Below are 18,063 nucleotides of genomic sequence, written 5' to 3'. Positions count from 1 at the left end.
ATTTTAGTTGATTTTGCTGAGAATAATTCATCTGCATCTAGTGAATTTAAAAGTGGTTTCATCGTATTGTCTTGATTTAATTCAACTTTAATTAGTTATAAATTGGGGAGTTGTTTCCACTATTTTGTCCATTCTTGGTTAGTTACTCAAATTACTGCTGTCTACAACTTGGGATAATTTTAGTTTCAACCTTTGTTTTGTTCCAGAGTGGTTGCTTCTTTATTCAGACACCATGTGCTTTTTGATTGGGCTTTTTAACAGCTGTATTTCATTCTTCATAATATTCACTATTTACTAAGTAACTGCTATTAATTACTAGGGAAAGCAATAAGTGGAAGGTGTCAACATGTGTGTTTGCTCTGTTCTATTGTATAATGCCACATACCATGACTCTGAAACAGGATCATCTAAACACTCACATTTAATAACTGTGCTTTTCCTACTGTGGCATGTCGAAAGTATTTTGTGGAAAAAAAGAAAACCTAGTAGATCTAAAGCACTAAATGCAAGTTCCTTTTTCACACAGGCCTGAATTTTCTCATAAATGAACACAGGAATCCCCCCCCTGTTCACGGTGGTTTGAAGCCCAAACCCACAACACTGAGAAAAGAGGAAAACACATTTTTAATGTGTGTGAACAAGGTTTTAAGTTTTTATTGAATCTCAGGCAGAAATATACATGATCACCCTTTATTGCTCATGGCATTCCACATCCTAATCAATGGCTCACTGTCACCTCCAAACCAACAATAACTAAAACTGAATCAAGCATTTTTAATGTCATCTTTTAAAACAATCCTGGCTCTGTTGCGTAATTAAATCAGTAGCCAAACTGTAGTATTCACTTTACTCTGTGTTTGTGTGTGTGTGTATTAAGAGAAATGCAATCTCTACCAGATATATTCACATGATCCAAAATCCAGATGATCACATGCTTTTATCTATTCATACACTTTCTCTCAGCATTCTCTCCCGAGTAGTAGATCCTGATAGTAAGAGTATATACTGTAAGCTCTGTGTCTATGGCTGAAAGGTTAAGGTTTTGGCTGTTGTATGAACGGCTACACGGTCATTCTAAATCAAAACCGAGACAAAACAACATAAAATAAAACCCTGCAAATCTGTGAATCAAATTTCCTGAATGCATACATGTAATTCTTTTTAAATTACTGATATTATTAACGGTTACACTGACATGTAGTGAAAACACACTTAAACTCAGGAGTTATTGCCTTAAATTTTTTTTGCATGACAAAGAAGAGGATAAAAGGGAGCAAGGGGCGTGGGTTTTTACATTTTCACATGACAAACTTCTCCAGACAAATGGCATGCAAGACGTAAGAAGGAAAACGCACCGAACAGGGGAATAGAAACATTTTTAAACACTACGCTACATGGATACACTTTGACGTCAGGCGCTGTAGGAGTGCCAGGGACATGGACACTAGGTCTTACAGAGAATGGGTGACACTGTGTGCAAAAGGTTTCACATAAATTTCAGACATGGGCGAACACAAAACAGTAGTTTTAGGAGCACACAACAATAGTCTTTAAATTTCCTTTTTCAAATATGGCTTATCAAGTTATCACATGTTTTGTTACTTTAGAGACAGACACACGGTTAGTATAATAATTTCATATAGTATTCTATGATTGTTTGCCCACCTTGAGGCGTCTCATGTATTCATTCATCTATGTACAAATTGAGTGATCAAGGTGATTATATGTCAGAGCTCTGCAGCTTCGGCAGAGGAGAGAAAAAGGGACTTTTAAAATTCCTCAGACTAAAAGGCTAAACCATCAAACACTGTGTCTTCAGCCCCTCTGCTCGCTGTTAGCTTCATAAGCGTAACTTAGCTAACGTTAACATCAGTCAAGCTAATGTTCACCTGGACGTTGGGTTAGCCTAGCTTAGTCTAACGACTGCAATTCACACAGCTGCTTCACATCTGATTTATTTCCCCAACCATGAAACTTCGATTTATCCAAACACCAAAAAGACCGCAATGTATTTCAACTTCTTTCTTTCTTTTTTTTAGCACTTACATGTGAATGGAAGAAAGCCCTGATTAAAGCCAACCTTGTGAATGTTGCCTGTGAACTAAGCAAGATAATGTTAGCATTAGCTAGCTAGCTAACCTACTTCTTCAGCATGTCTTGTAGTGGGCCTGGCAGGTATTTCATCACTGTGTCCATGATGCTTTCCTCCTCTTCCTCGTCGCCGCAGCCGGCCGGCACGGCCTTCTTGGGTCGGGTCAAGCTGCCGGCTACCGACTCCTCCTGGGCGGCTGCCGCCTCGGCCTCGGCCTCCTCGCGCTTTTTCAAGCCGTACTGGTGGACAAACAGAAATATCAGACTCATGTAGTTGGAGGAATATATTATTGTATTATATATTAAAGTTAGAGTGAATGATGCAAAAAATACAGGTAAGGAAAACCACCATAGTTTGATGGTAACCACAACATATTTGAAAAACTGTTATCCTAAAAATGTTACCATATTTTGTCTAATTAGTTTGCAGGCCACTTGTCAAGTGGACAACACTGATCCTAATATAAAGATGGACGACATGACAGCTCCCCAAAAGTAATGCCAGAGCATATTGATCACCCCCTGCTGGCTGACTGCAGTATAGGTCATAAACACTGCCTCCTCTGTGTTAGTTTTAGGTAGTTCTTATCACACTGACGTATGTTCATGTATTCATTGGTCTGGTTTTAAATACTTATCTGATATTATAAAAATGGGGTGAAATGTCATGATTGACAGCTGAGACTGACTTGCGATTGGTTTAACACATGTATTGGCAGGACATCAATAGCAAGGCTCCATCCTCCAATCAAGCTACTATGCCGACTCTGGCACGAAATGGCAGCATAGGTGCCCAGAATATTTTGGCTTGATTTCTATATAGTGGGTGGAAGTGGAGATGCATTGCCCATCTTTAGACTATGATCGCTACCTGCTGCCTGTAGATCCTTGTTCTAGTGATAGTATAATTAACTTTTAATTGTTCTATATTGGTGCTGGCCCCAGGAATAGTGCTTTACTGGAACTTGATTTTGCTGTTGTGGTCACTCTGGGTATTGCAACTTTGGGGATCATCATGACACCCAGGGGCTCAGAAATCACTTTAAAAAGATGAATACATTTATCTGAATACCCAAATGATTTTGTATGATTCTTCTTTGTATGATTTTTATCATTTCAACCAGAGCTTGCTAGTCCAATCCAGACTCAGATGGGCCCGTGGGCACTATTTTTGGATAGGAATCTCATAATTATGAGAAATCTGATAAAACATGAATGTGTCATAATGCACATACACTCCTACTCATCCATCATCCTTCCTATTGAACTCATCCATTGGACCATTTTCCAGTTCTCACAGTTTGAGCAGCTGCTAACCCTTATCTTTCTCTAGTTCCTGTCTGTGTCTGTCAGCGAAGCAATAACAGAGCAGATGTCTTGTAGCTGCTGCTTTTCATTGTCCACACTATGACAGTGCATGTCAGGTATTTGTGTTAGGATATATATTGGTGGTGCAAAGACACTCCAGCTGTTTGGATTTTTTTTGCATTGAGAAAAAGGGAAATTATTGTTCCCCTTTAACACAAAATATATTTTTTTAAGTATTTCAGAATCATTAAATTTCCCCAAATTAACAGAATATAACACATTTATAAATGTGACTCAGTTTGCTCTGTCTTCTGTCGTTCTGTGATTTGACCGAGTAAAGAGTTGCAAGCTTCAGCTTTGATATTGGCATGTCTCGCAGTATCTGGCACAAAGGGATAAAGCCGTGGAAGACGCTGACGGGAACCTTTCAGTAACGAGCACTTTGGGAGTTTTTCCCCGCTCTTCTTTGTTCTCTTCTGGGAGAGCTTAAGGAGAATCGACGAAGCGAGGGTAGGAGTGCTGCTTTTGGTACCGTCGATTCGCAGCAGTCCCCTTGGACCTGCCCGACCCACAGACTGCCCGTCTTTCACATCGCCTCTACACCTTAGTGGGTACACTGCCAGTATTACCTTCTCAGCCACCCCACAGCCTGACATTTTTGAAGGGAGGAATAAACCAAACACTGTCTGAATGTGACACCAAACACACAATGTATAATGTATATTCCTCTTCATAATACATAAACCTCATATAGACCGTTGCACACAGTTGTACCTAAAGCACTGAAAAGAAAAAAGATCAAGGTGGCTCTCGGATTTCCACCCATTTCTGTCTAAAATTTTAAACTGATCTTTATTAATCATGATTTTGTTCATCTACTGTTCCTACTTCTGCTCTCAGCTCTGTGCCACTGCTTCCTGATCCTCCACTGATCATTTTATAATCTCAGAAGAAGATAAAAATAACACAAAAGCAAATAAAAATAGAGTGATTTCAAACACGGGTCTGTCATACAGAGAGTTTTGCTGTCGTGCAGCCAGAATGTGAAGTGTTTAGAAGCTGCGCTAACATCACAAGACAGAACGGCCCCCAAAGTCATCAAACAGATCTGACGACGTATAAGAAATGTTTGTGGTGAAGGATTTTAGTATTTGCTTTTCACCCCCCATTTAGATTTTCATATATAAGCACTGATTATAAGAAAATTCATCTTAAATGTTTTCCCTGTTTGGCCTTTCTCTCCATTGGTTACTCTGATGATGGTTTGGTATTTTAGTCATTGAAGAATCAAACAGCCTGTCATCTGTCGTTATACCTTATCCCTGATGCCTTGCCTCATCCTTTCCCTCTCTGCCTCCATCTTGCCGTATTTGTCCTTCCTCTCCTCCTCTTGCTGCCTCAGTGCCTCCTGTCGCTCCTCCTCTTTCTGCGCTGCGTCGGGGTCCTCCTCTTCCTTCTCTCCTCCCAGCATCTTGCCCACATCGGGAGGTCCTCCTGAGAAAAGGTGCGAGACAATGAGAGACAGGAGTCACAATGACAGCTGTTACTATTGTTTTAATTAATGTCAACTTATTGAGAATTACCGTTTATATGTTTTCCATATTTTTATTCATGTAAACTATTTTTCTCCTCAAATCGAAGCCTAAACAGTAGCATATTATATTATATATAATCCTTTACATGCTTTGTGTTTCTGTGGGGGGGATTATACCCTCGAGTTTAATACAAATATGTGACTAAACAGTTGTCAGTAGTGTGAAAATAGTTGCCTGAGGATACAGTTACTCATACTTGAATAGTAACAGTGTGCAGTGACAGGGCTTTAGGAAGGCTGATGTCACGACTTCAAATCATCCTATGTAGGGAAACATGGGACATTTGTCACAAGTAACAACATTTCTGTAAACTGTTCTTTATATTTTACTTTTATACATTAACCTGACAAGGAGGTTATATTTTCACCCATGTCTGTTTGTTGGTTTATTTGTTGGTTTATTTGTTAGTCCGATTACACACAAACTACCAATGAGACCTTGGCCTGGAAAGAAAACATTACATTTGGTGAGGATGCAGATTTTTTTCAGATATTCTTTGACTATGTTTTATGACATATACAACAAAGATCTATAATCAACCTTTTAATCAACCAATCAAAAAAAAATCTCAAGTTGTCGTTTGTGTTTATAGAATGCAAACTCCTTTGGGTCAATACAAATCCTGACAAGTTCCAAAAGCAATTGTGAAGATATGACCTTGGTGCCTTCAATCGTAGCTACAGACCTGATGGTTGGGATCCAACAATAGATCTAGCATTATGTTTTCTGTAATACTAATAAACATAAGCCCCTGAATATGTCTTTTATAAACCCTCTTGCTGTACATATAGGTGTTATACGTCCCATAAAATAATGCGTCATGATGCCAAAACGGACAAATGCTGAGTGTTGCTAACCAGCGCCGAGGGAGAAGAGAGAGAACTGTCACCAAGCATCAATAGAAAAGAAGAGGAAACACACAAAGGAGAAAAGCCTGTGGTCTGAGGGATTTGGGCAAAGACTGGAGCATATAAGAAGTGAGGAGGAAAACGACGAGAAGGAAGATGAGGAGTCAGTATTCTGCAGCAAAAAAGACATATTTAGGAAAACAAGGGGAGCATGAGGAGAGGGAGAGAATCTGTCAGAAACTATTGAGTCCAATTAGCTGAGCTGTTCCAGTTAGTAGGATTACCCAGCAGTTTCCGTGGGACCGGAGAGAGAGAGAGAGAGAGAGAGGGACGGATGGAGTGTGACCAGATAAAAAGATGGAGAGGAGGGTAAAAGAGCAGGGAGCTGTGAGAGGAAAACGACAGAGCGTGTGGAAGGGGGAAAAGAAGGTGTGGAAGAAATGAGGTGTAAATGAAAGAGTGATCAAATAAGAGAAAAAAAATAGAAGGGAGGGTGAAGATAGGAGGAAGACTAGGACGTAGGGAGGGAGGGAGGGGGTGGGATGCAGCCGAGGGGCATGTGAGGAGAGAAAGCAAGCAACCAAAGAGGAAAGACAGAGTACTCCTTCAGTCTGCAGCTGCCCCCCGGTATTGACTCATCAGCATAATAAAAGTAAAGTGCAGCAAAATGCGCAGAGAGATAAAAGGAGAGATGGAGGAGAAGAAAGGATGAAGTGGGAAGGGATGAGCGTAGGAGCAATGAAGGAGAACAAGAATGTGTGACAGGGACATAAGAACATAGAGAAACTGCCGTCTGTCGAAAGAGAAAATGACGTTTCTAATTTATATAATTTCAAGTTCTTAATTTTGATATGGTGCATTTTTTGGATCAGATAAATAAATATAATTAGGCCTATAAAAGATCCGGAGGAAAGGCTGAGAAAAAACATGAGGTTTTGATTACCCTTACAACCAAATCTTTTCAGAAATAGCTAGAGATTTGGGAAAATACGTTTTTTATACCACTTTCTATAAATAATAGGCTGGAGCCGGCTATAATAGCTATGTTAACTCCTCAAATTGGTCCATACTACAATCAGTACAAAAGGTGAAGTGTAAATGACATGCTGTGGTCGTGTGGAGGTCATTTTTTCAGTCTTTATGCTAAGCTAAGCCAACAGTCTGTGACAAGAGGGTGTTAAGAGCTTTCCTTAAATGTGTAAATATAAACCACGCATTCAAGAGAAGAACAAAGATGGACGCCTACAGAAGGTCTCGCAGAATTGCAGTGCACGACACCGCAATGAGATTAACATTACACACAAGCAAAGACAAACTAAAAGACATTATTCACATGAATGAACCACTTGGATCTAAGTGAAAGAGACAGATGAGGAAGGAAATTCAAGGAGAAACTAAGATATTCAAAGTAAATTGATGTATGAGTGTTTGATAAACAGCACAGCGAAACTGACAGAGCAATATCTGTCCATCCAACCATGATACACTATCTCCTTCCAGGTGTGAGTGTGTGTGTTTGTAAGGTAGGGAGGGAGGGAGAAATAAAGCTATAGTGCATATACAGTAAGTGCTTCTATATGCACTTATGGATAAAAATAACTGATGGTGAAACACAACTGAGTTCCTGTGTGGTAGAGCAATTGTCTTTACGCATTTGTATGTACATGTCCATAAGTGTGGGTTTGCATATGCACATAATATATGCAAAATATCTGGTGTTTCTTTGCAGTGAACCAGCCTTCTGGATAGCGACTCATTTCCTACTTGAAGTGTGACTCTGAAGTGTGTATATGCAACTTTAATCCACCAGCCACCTTGTTCCATATATATATATATACACACTGTATAGAGATGGCTGGTCTACAGCATCCTAACCGCGTTGCTAGGAAACAGCTTGGAGCGAAATTGAACTGTCATCGGATGATATCGGCAAACTCGGCAACATGAATTAAAAGTGGAACAATTAAAAATCAGTGCCCGCAGCAGAAAAATGGTAAACTATTCATTGATACACCCTTTTTGTCGTGTACACATGAAAGATGGGTGACGTGTCACCACTTTCTCCAACTGTCCAGAAATTGAACTAAGATATCCCCCGATAACAATGCTGCCATCTACTTGGAGCCAGTCTGTGCAGTAGTGATCGGGGAAGGGCAAGGTCCCGCCCAACCAATTGCGAGTCAGTCTCAGCTGTCAGTCATGACCAAAAACCAAAGTTACTGTGAAAAAAATGTGATGTGTACTTTTAATCTTTAGTTTGGTCCATGTCCCATCTGTTGATGACCTATAGAGGAGGAGGCTTCACTTTTGGTGAGCAGCCATCTAATACCTATGATTTAGTCAGGAGAGAAGTGAGCTGGTACAGAGTATGTCAATCAAAATGAATCCTAACAAATGAAACTTAACATATATTGGTTTCTTCAGCAATGTCAGAAAACTGCAGACGCAGGATTCGGGAGCAGCTCATGAGCCGAGTACCTAAATTATCTCTATCAATAGCGCCCGTGTAAACACTGCCATTCAATCCTGTAATTGGAGCAATGACTCACACAATCAGCTAAGCCTCATTGTCAAACGATTGCACAGCCCACAAAAAAACCAACAACCTCAGGTAACTCTTTTACCTTTCACCGTGCCGACCCAAAACAAACTCGGCCTGGTTTCACAAAATCTTATTAGAATACTGAGATCATCTTTGTTCAGATGTAAAACAGAGAGGATCCTGGGAGACAAAGCCTCAAGTTATACTGAGCTATGATCCCGGCCCCTACTTTGTGAGTCATTTGTGAAAGATACAGCAGGGTCCTTTTAAACCAGAATAATTCCATTAAGCTCTCAGGCCGCGTCGAGCTACGTTTGAGTGTTTCTGATTAAAGTGTCCTCACACTTTAGCCCAGCACATTGTGTTTTTGTAGTTGTTGAAATGACGTTGAATATATAAGCTAATAAAAGCCTGTAACGGAAAGTTGACAGGTTGACCTTTAACCTGTTTGTCATGTTTTTGTATAATCCACATTTCAATGAGTCAGAACAGACAAGAGGTCCTTTGTGGAGAAATTCTCCATCATGCAAAGCAAAAGACAGTTTACGAAGATTTGTGGCTTTTAGGCAAAATAAAATGTACAACGTGATAATGACAAATGACAAACCTGAGGTTAAGACCTTTCTGATCACCTCCTATAGTAAATTTTTAGGAATGTTTCCCATGGCAGCAATCTCCTTTTAATTTTGCCCACAAGCTGAATTATATCATGATTCTTTCCTCAATACTTGGACATTGCGTCACTGCTGAGATAAAACATCTTATATCTAATCCCTTTCCTTCTTAAAGTTCTTTGCAAAGTCTTTGTTAAATCCAAAGTCTTGAGGCCAAGGGAGAGAGAAGAGTAACCTTAGCTGACTCTGCCAGTGCCTGAACTTTAGACAGCATCAGATAAACAGCTCTTATCTGCTCTTTTCCCAGTCTCGGTCCTCAGGAGAACCCCTCTCGAAATACGACGTGTTGTGGGAAAGCAGATGTGTGTAAAGATCCAGATTTGGCCTTCAGGACAGAAACTATTGTCTCAACCCAGCTTATTATAAAGCAGGGAAAAAATGTGGCAAAGGAGACATTGGTAGTAAAAGGAGGAGAGAGGAATTGTTGTTCCACTACTTCACTTCTTTCTTCTCTAATTGGTGGCAGTTTTGCTTTGAGTCAGCCTAAATTTCCCTCAGGTGAAACAGCGCTGCACAATTTATCAGCAGGGACCTAAGTGAGGAAGCTTTACATAGCTTTATATAATATGATATAATATAGTATAATATAGTATAATATAATATAATATAATATGACTGCCCTTTTCCAGAAATATATGTTGTTTGTTTGTTTGTAACTTTTGTCATTACGTTTGTAAGGTTTATGCCTTAAGCTTTATTTATAATTTATTCTCTTATTAGTTTCAAAGCAGTTTCAACACAATAAAACCCTTTTCATTATATAATGCCTACATCTAAGTGTATGAGAATGAGCTCCTAATACATTTTTGAAATGTAAATAAGCATTGCAAAGGTAGCTAATACACTACAATATTATGCTTGTATATATTATACATGCTAATTATTTATCTTGTACAGTATTGTTCCTTTACAAATGTAGCAATGCAGCAAACACCACTTTATAGTTTACTTAAAAATGGAACTTAATAGTAGCAAGATACATCTTTAGATATAATGTTTGAAATTTTATTTCATTTTATCGTATAAGGCCTGACTGTTAAAGAAATCTGCATTTAAAGCTTCTGACAGAATTGAAAATAATAATTAAATTACATATAGTCTTTATGATGTACAAAAATAATGATTTAGAGATACACATATTTAAAAACCTACTGTATCATATTTTATGAACACTTAGCAACAGCATATTAAAACAACATAAAGCACAAATGCTGCTTCAATCTGGCCAACACTCATCAGAGTTACTAACAATAAAAAAGTTCAATCTTACCAAGGGTTTGTCAAAGTGAGAGATAAGTAAGTCATGAGTGAGCAGCAACACAGAGGCAGCCATCTTGAATTTGCTCAACAGAGACCTGCATTGCACTGTTGACACACAAGAGGGCAGTTCACGAGTGCCTGATGAAACACATCTTATTGATGAGATCTCTCAAAGCTTCAATGGCAAAGTTAAAACATGCCAATTTCATTTTGTCAGATAGATTAATGTCACATCTTTTTATTCTTCATGGATGATGGAGGAGGAAAGTTTGATCTTTGGATTTCAATGTGTTGTGACTGAATGATCTGTGTTCTGTTCTGCACAGAATTTAATTAACAAGCGGTTAGATTTTGCTGCCGTGTGGCCAGAGTCTGACTTACATGATCAACCAGGACTCTTCTGACGGATTATTTTCAGGTCTCTGCCATCTTGTAGCCCCCCCACTTGTCCACCCCACAGCAATAAATTACAGTGTTTCCACAGATTACCCAGAGGAGCTTGCTGTATCTCTCTTCTATCAGTATAGCATACACAGTGGTATAGAATAAGACAGTTGTAAATCCAGCAGCCAAACACACCATAGCTGCGATAGTGATGTTTGTGTGTTCGACAGTGAAGAAGAGCTTCACAACAACACGACTGATTCGATATGGGTCTACAGACTTTCCAGTCAGGAAGTGGCTGAATGAATTATTCATAAAATCTCATTGTACTGCCAAACATGCATGTGGATTTGAACACGCAAGAAGATGGGGAAGTGTGTGTGTGTGTGTGTGTGTGTGTGCGTGCGTGTGCGTGTGTGTGTGCATGCGTGTGTGCTTGTGTGTGTGTGTGTGCATGCGTGTGTGTGTGTTTTGTGTGTGTGTGTGGTTTTGTGTGTGGCCCTGTGGACCTATCAAGCATGAAAGACCTGATTGCCTCAGCCAATCACATCAGTGCCGCTAAATGGGATTATCTGAACATGGAGGAGATGAGATGCAGGAGGACCATCTCAAGGTGTCCTCGTTTCTATGTCACGTTAAACAGCCCACATATGTTGAAACACGTGCTACAGTAGATGCTGTAGAACCTCATTTTCCCTAAAGTATATCAATCATTTAGTTTCTTTATTTGGGGTTTTACTGTTTTTCGATTTACTAAAACAGCTTGCCACTTCAGCTGTTGTTTCTAAAACATGAGTAAATCGTTTTTTGGGGGATTATTCTTCAATTAATACATTTTTTAATAATTTAATATAATTATTATTGATTATTATAATAAAATAAAATAAAACACTCTATGTCCATTATCATGAAGGACCATGTCCCATAATGCAGCAGTTGAACTGTCATAGAGGTCAGTAGGTAAGATTCTTTTGTTGGTTTTGGTCTTTTATAAGAAATAAGAAAATAAAGAATATTCATTCTCCTTTAATTTCTTGGAGGGTTCAGAAGCTTCATGCTTTGATGGACAGCAATCTCACAGTAACATTAGCTGATTTGTATAATGCACAGCACTGAGGTCAAGGAGGGGTCTTCTCTGGTTCACTGCTTTCCTGTCTTAAATCCTTTCCAAGTGGCAGCAGTGACAGCCTTTTTTTTAAATTGCCTTCTACAAGCACATCATCCTTGCAACGTTTTGCAAAATGGAAAAAAAAAAACAATAGGCTGTGTGTTGGAGAGTGCTACTGTCAGTGCAGAGTCTGATGGGATTAAAAATTAAACAAGTTTGTTTTTACTGAGTCCTTCACAAATCTTTAGTCAGGACCATTCACTGTCTATTTTAAGAGTCATCAGCACAGATGCTGTATTTTTCAGACTGCATATACATTTTATCACTTCTGGTGTCAACCTATAGTGAAATTATCCGACTCACGTCTGCATCTTTATTTATTTTTGTCTTCCAAAATAAGAACGGCCCCTTTTTGATTCCAGTATTTTACATATAAAAAACTAACTTACAACCAATTCTTTTGTCAAACAAATTAAAATGAATGATTTTCTGATGTGAACGTGTACAGTATAGTTCCTGTTAGTCAGGACATCTTTAATGCTGCAGGAGACTGGTTTCACAGTTGGGCAAATCACACATTTTTAATGAGACATACAGTAATACAAAAGTGAAGGTTTTTAAAATCTGGTTATTATATTTAACCGCTGGCTTCGAGGCTGCACCTCTGACTGAATGTTTGACTGGTGCCCGAGGCCTTCTGGGTTTGACTGAGCGTCAAATCCTCGGAATGAAGTCTGCCTCAATTAACAGCCTCATATTCTGTCACACTTACTATACTTCAACTTTTCAGAGTTAGGAAGTGTAGAGTCAGCAGGTTTGGAGCAAAAGCTCGGCCATCTTTGTCACCATGATGAGTTTTTTTTTTATTTGGCGACCATTTCAAGCAATAATTCATGTGGATATTATGAATTTGAACATGAGCATTACATGTCTCCTTTAAGGCTGAAGGTACAGAAACATTTCTTTGCAAGTATAAAATCATTTTTAGAGTCTAAAGTCACAAAGTGACATGGTTACTGTGTGTTTTAGGCTGATAAATGAACACTGCTTTGTGTTTGACATGTTCAGAGTTTCAGTCTGGGACTCGCTGACAGCTGATAGAGGAGCAGACTGGTGGCTGCTGGGATGGGAGAAGTGGCGCATTACAATTTAACAAACATGCAGAGTCTCTTGTGAGAGTTCTCATGGATGCTGGGTAATATTGACTAAAGCTTGTATTGACACATGATGTCGGTAGTGAAGCTCTATACCTGTTTATACTCCAGTCATCTCTAATATAGCAATTTAGCAGTGACTGGTATATTTTGAGGAAAGATCGAGAATTTAATCCATCCTAATAATACAAATGTAATAACCAGAATGAGTGTGATTGCACTCATTGTGGAGCAGCATTTTTTATGCTAACGTTGTGCTGTTGATTTATTTATTAATTATACTTATTTATATTAAGTAACTTCTCTCTACCTGCAGCGCTAACCCACTTTTTATATAGCCTTATTTTACATTATCACTGCAACAGCTGCCGTTTCTCACTGCAGTAGGTTTGTCCTGTTTGCAGGACACATGGTGTGTGGTTAACAAAAACAAGGCACATAAAAGAAAATGTGTCCTCATTTAACGGTAATTTGACAGGCTTTAGGACGCTGCTTTATTTCTGAATCATGAAAATATCCATGTATAAGCTGTTGGGACATTTTTGGAACATGTTGTAATACCCCACTGCTTGAAACAGTGTAAAAAATACAAGCTGTGATGTCATTAGTTTTTTAGGTATTTTAGTCCTGCACAAATTGAAATTTTGAACTGATGATGGCGCTGATGAAAAGATTAAGATTATTACAATCAATCCTGCAGGTAACATGAATATCTGAACCAAATGTCATGGAAATCTGTCCAACTGTTGTAGAAATGTTTTACTCAAAATCATGAAAGTCAACCTCATGATGAAGCTACAGAGGGAAAATTGTATAACAAATTGATGGATCGACCAAATTCATGGGATGATCGACCAAATTACAAAATTATGGTAATTATCTTTCTTTAAAGGATGCAGTGGAAAATATGTTAATCTTCTGTTTTTGCCTTTATTTTATAGTTAACCGTGAAGCCGGACAGGAAACACGGGACGGGACGTGGAAAGCAGGACGACATGAGACAATTGTCCCCAGCTGGAATAAAAAGCGAGGACTCTGGCAGCTTAGATCACTGAGCCACAGGGCCACCCAATAATGCAGTGTAATTGATTTAGGAATATTTCACTAACATTGACGTATTGACTGACAGTCTCTGGCAGCCAGAGTGATAGCTTAACCGATTGATTAGCTGGCTAATTGGTTTGTTTCATTATCTGATTTTTGTCCCCCTCAGGAAGCTTTCGTGATCAACACACTGTCAGCATTTCTGCAGACATTTCTGTGGAAAGAGGTCACTATGTCCCAGTCAGTGAAATTGGACCAAAACCAAAGGACTCCTATATGTGATGTAGAAACGCATTGACAGCAGAAGTCACAAAAGACACAAGTATCAATTGTTAGACACACATATTATCAATATTCTCACTCTCTCACTTTTTCTCACATACAAAAATCTATACTCTAAATTAGGCCTGTGCAGCCTCCATCATTTAACTTGCCTAGAGTTGCAGCACACACACACACACACACACACACACACACACAGTCCTATAGCATCTATAAAATGTCTGCAGGCAAAGTACAGACACACCCACACACTCCTGCAAACACCCGCACTGTTAAATGTACTCCCGATTTCCGCAGGCGGAGTGTTGTAAGACTTCTGCGGAGTACAGCCGGCGCCCCAATGCAATGCAGCTGATTTAAGAATTCAGGGCGCAGACACGAGCCACTGCAAGTATGCAGAATGAGGCAGCACTCGCGTCCTCTGCATCCCAATGAGGAGCCAGCACTGCGCTTCAAACTCCGCGTCCCAGCTGTAACCACCTCTGAAACCTGAACGAGAGCAGCTCAGCATCAAGGTCCCGGCTGACCGACCACGGAGTATGTGCTTGCAGCTGCTCCAGTATAACCGCTGCCACTTTCCTGCCTTTTCCGCTTGAAGCTGTAGCTGACAAGGAGGCTGAATTACAAGGCTATAACGAGGACTAATGAGGGGGCAAATAATCGCTGAGATAATATTCTAAAGGATAATACCTGAAGGCTTTAAAGGACAAAAGTCTCATGTTCTTGGCTCTTTATCTCTTGCCTCAAACATCACCAACAGTTGGCTTCAAACAGAATACTCAATTTGTTTAATAATGTCGTACAAAAACCCCCATAAATCACTGACTTCATAACAGCTATCCTTCTGCCTATAAACGAAAAAAAAGCATTAGAGAGAAGCAGTGGCGGATCTAGGATTTGGGGTCATAAGGGGGCCACAATTAACATAGAGGGGCCAATTAAATGTAAACATCCATACTGATTTAGTAAGGTGCACATTTAAGTCATTCCTTGTTTATTGTTAGCTCTTTAATTTGAGAAAAAAACCTCACACATTGTCATATTTATTGTTATTATTGTGAGTTAGTGACTATTTTATTTAGAAGGAAAAAAAGACTACTGGCAGGATAGAGGCATTTCAAGGGCTAATGAAAGCCCCCCCTCCCCCCCTCTCTGGCCCCACCTCTGGGTGAGACTTTGGATATAAGAGGTTTTCACTAGACAGGTGCATTATTAGTATATGAGTAGACCTACTGCTCTACTTGTGCTGCTGCTGCTCGTGACCTTCATATGCAGCAGTCCTGACCTTGTTCACTCAGGCCACAGAAACAGGTCACTCTTTCTACGAGAGTAGAAATGTCGAGCAACAAACCAGGAGCAAGGTTTCCGTCCTCCTCCTCCTCATTGTGGCAGTGTCAAAGGACTTGGCCAACAGGATGTCTTGTTTATTTAATAAGTCATGACTTTTTGCCCTGAGAGGTTTTTAAAAGATGGATGCAGAGAAAGAAAGAGGGAAATCCTCGCTGATATTTGAAGTGTGGGTGCAGCTCGGATGGATTATCTATCGCTTCCCAGTGTCAGCACCCACAACTACCAGGCTACAGTATAGTACTGGAACAGCACTGCTGCCTCTGGTGCCGAACATCCCCTTTAAATCCTTTACACTGCAGTGCTGTTAAATCAACCTCCAGCCCGGGCAGACTACTCACCTCCCATCGCAGCTTTCATTACAAAATTCATGATGAAGCAGTTCTGTGTTCTCTTCCTTCACTGGTCACGTTTTCAGGGATGGACCTGCAGCCAGGGGACACAATACAAAAGCTGTATAACTGTGTGGACACCACTGTTAAAACATTCAGGAGTTTGATGGGGCAGGGAAGAATGAAGACGATTGATAAAAAAGGCAAAGGACTCCCAAAACAAATCAAAACCTTCATATACCCGAGTTGTATGATCTTGAACACTCTAAAAATGTGATCACCTTTATTCCAATGAATGAAAATGAATTAAAGTGGCTTTGCCCTTCAGCTCCAGCCCGTGGACATGAGTTTTACGAGGCACCTGCGCCCTCAATTTACGATCACAATCCATCTTGTGGGGGTTTATGCTGACATTGCCAGACTGTTCGTGATGTATTGTCATGGAAATAACTCCAAGAATAAAAATGTAAAACAAAAAAATGAATTGTCCTCACAAAGTAACACAGATAGGGGTCAAAGATGATCAGGTGCTTTGTGTCAGTACATGAACCTCACACAATCGAGCGTTAATTTGCAAGAGAAAGGGGAATTTTTTTTTTATAGATTCTCTGCTTTCCTACAATGTGTATATATGGCTCTCGTGTAAATACATAGACATTATGGCATTTTATTCTCATCTCTTATCTGTTCTTTTTCTCTTGGGATTTACTCTGTGATGTACTCAGGACCGCTCAACTGTGAATTTATAATAACTTTACACAGAAATTGACATGTTTCGATCAGATTTCCGACACCGTCTTTTGCTGGGGTGCTCAGTTGTGAGTATGGAAGTATAAAAAAAAACATACATTATAAAAACATTTTTAATATTTCTATCATTTCTGTAATATTTCCATGGGATTTGCATGGTTCTAAACCCAGTTCATAGCGACCTACTGCACTTAACATTTTTCATGACATACTTAACACTGGTAGTTTTGCTGCCTTTTGCCAACATCCCTGTGCCATTGCAGAAAAAAACATCGTTCATCCAATCCATTATTATTATTAGTAGTAGTAGTAGTAGTAGTAGTATCAGTATTATTAGTATTATTAGTATTATACTTTTTTTCATTCGCCCAAAGTGCAATCGGGCAACAGCCGAGCGTCTTTAAATCATTTCCTGGTTCCCTTCCTCTTCTTCACCCTCATCATCATCATCATCTGCAGCAGCAGCAGCAGCATCACTTTCCCCTCACGTGAACCCTTTAACTCACTGCACCTGCATGCTGAATCTCGGCGCTACATGACAGTATTGTACACTGCGTGTATTTCTGCACCCACCGCATCCTCCGTGCACGTACACTGGATCAAATAGACTGCGTTAGGGAAGCATCAGCATCTTGCACCAACAACCTCCATCCCGTCCCGTACAGTAAAAGCCGCACATCGCCCCCCCTTCTTGTACGAGCATCCTTTACCTTGTTATGATCCTCCTCCCAAGTCTGTATCCCTCCGGAGAAGAAGAAGAAGAAGAAAAGGAAAAAGCGTCGTCGCAGGGTCACAACCACCTTTATTTTTCCTGCCTCTGCGGGATGAGGGGCAAACACAAGTTGTGTGCGTGGACGTGGGGTCGGTATGGTGGCTCCTCTCTGGCTCTCAGTTTGCGGACATGCCGGTTGTGTCAGAGTCAGGCTGCAGCGGCGGAGGAAGAGGCTGTATTCCTGCAGGAGGAGATGAGAGCATGCAGAGGGAGAGAGGGGGAGGGAGGGAGTGCATGAATGGAACAGCACCCTGGCAGAAGGCTTGTCTTTAGTTTCCGACAAAATGCACAAAAGATGAAACATTTGTGACGCTTTTTTCAAGCGCACATGAATTACTTTTAAAAGTACAAAATGTGCCCTGGTAAACAAAATGAGTAAGAAAAACATCCAATAAGTATTTTCATAAAATTTGAATTTACGTCATCCCGGTTCTTCTTTTACCATTTACAAGTTAATCTAAAGGATCCAAAAGATTCAAGATATATTCAACTGTCTCCCGAAAGAGATTTTTCTCATAAAAAAAGACTTATTCTGTGAAAGTGACATGTTATATGCAGATTTTAAACATCAT

At 39.8% G+C, this 18,063-nt stretch overlaps 1 protein-coding gene across 1 annotated transcript; it reads right to left on the bottom strand.

Annotated features, from left to right (window-relative positions):
- Window positions 1-621: 621 nt before the first annotated feature.
- cplx2l (complexin 2, like) lies at window positions 622-17,716 on the bottom strand. The gene is made up of 4 exons (XM_035167553.1): window positions 17,430-17,716; window positions 15,979-16,063; window positions 4,715-4,893; window positions 622-2,331 (listed from the first exon to the last, which is right to left on the bottom strand). Exons 2-4 carry the CDS (start codon window positions 16,007-16,009, stop codon window positions 2,140-2,142), a joined length of 402 nt encoding a protein of 133 aa, XP_035023444.1. The 5' UTR covers window positions 16,010-16,063; window positions 17,430-17,716; the 3' UTR covers window positions 622-2,139.
- Between the last annotated feature and the right edge of the window lie 347 nt (window positions 17,717-18,063).

The sequence above is a fragment of the Hippoglossus stenolepis genome, chromosome 2, assembly GCF_022539355.2.
Source record: "Hippoglossus stenolepis isolate QCI-W04-F060 chromosome 2, HSTE1.2, whole genome shotgun sequence".
Lineage (NCBI taxonomy): Eukaryota > Metazoa > Chordata > Actinopteri > Pleuronectiformes > Pleuronectidae > Hippoglossus > Hippoglossus stenolepis.
The sequence above is the reverse complement of the archived record's forward strand: the minus strand, read 5'-3'. Positions and strand labels throughout refer to the sequence as shown.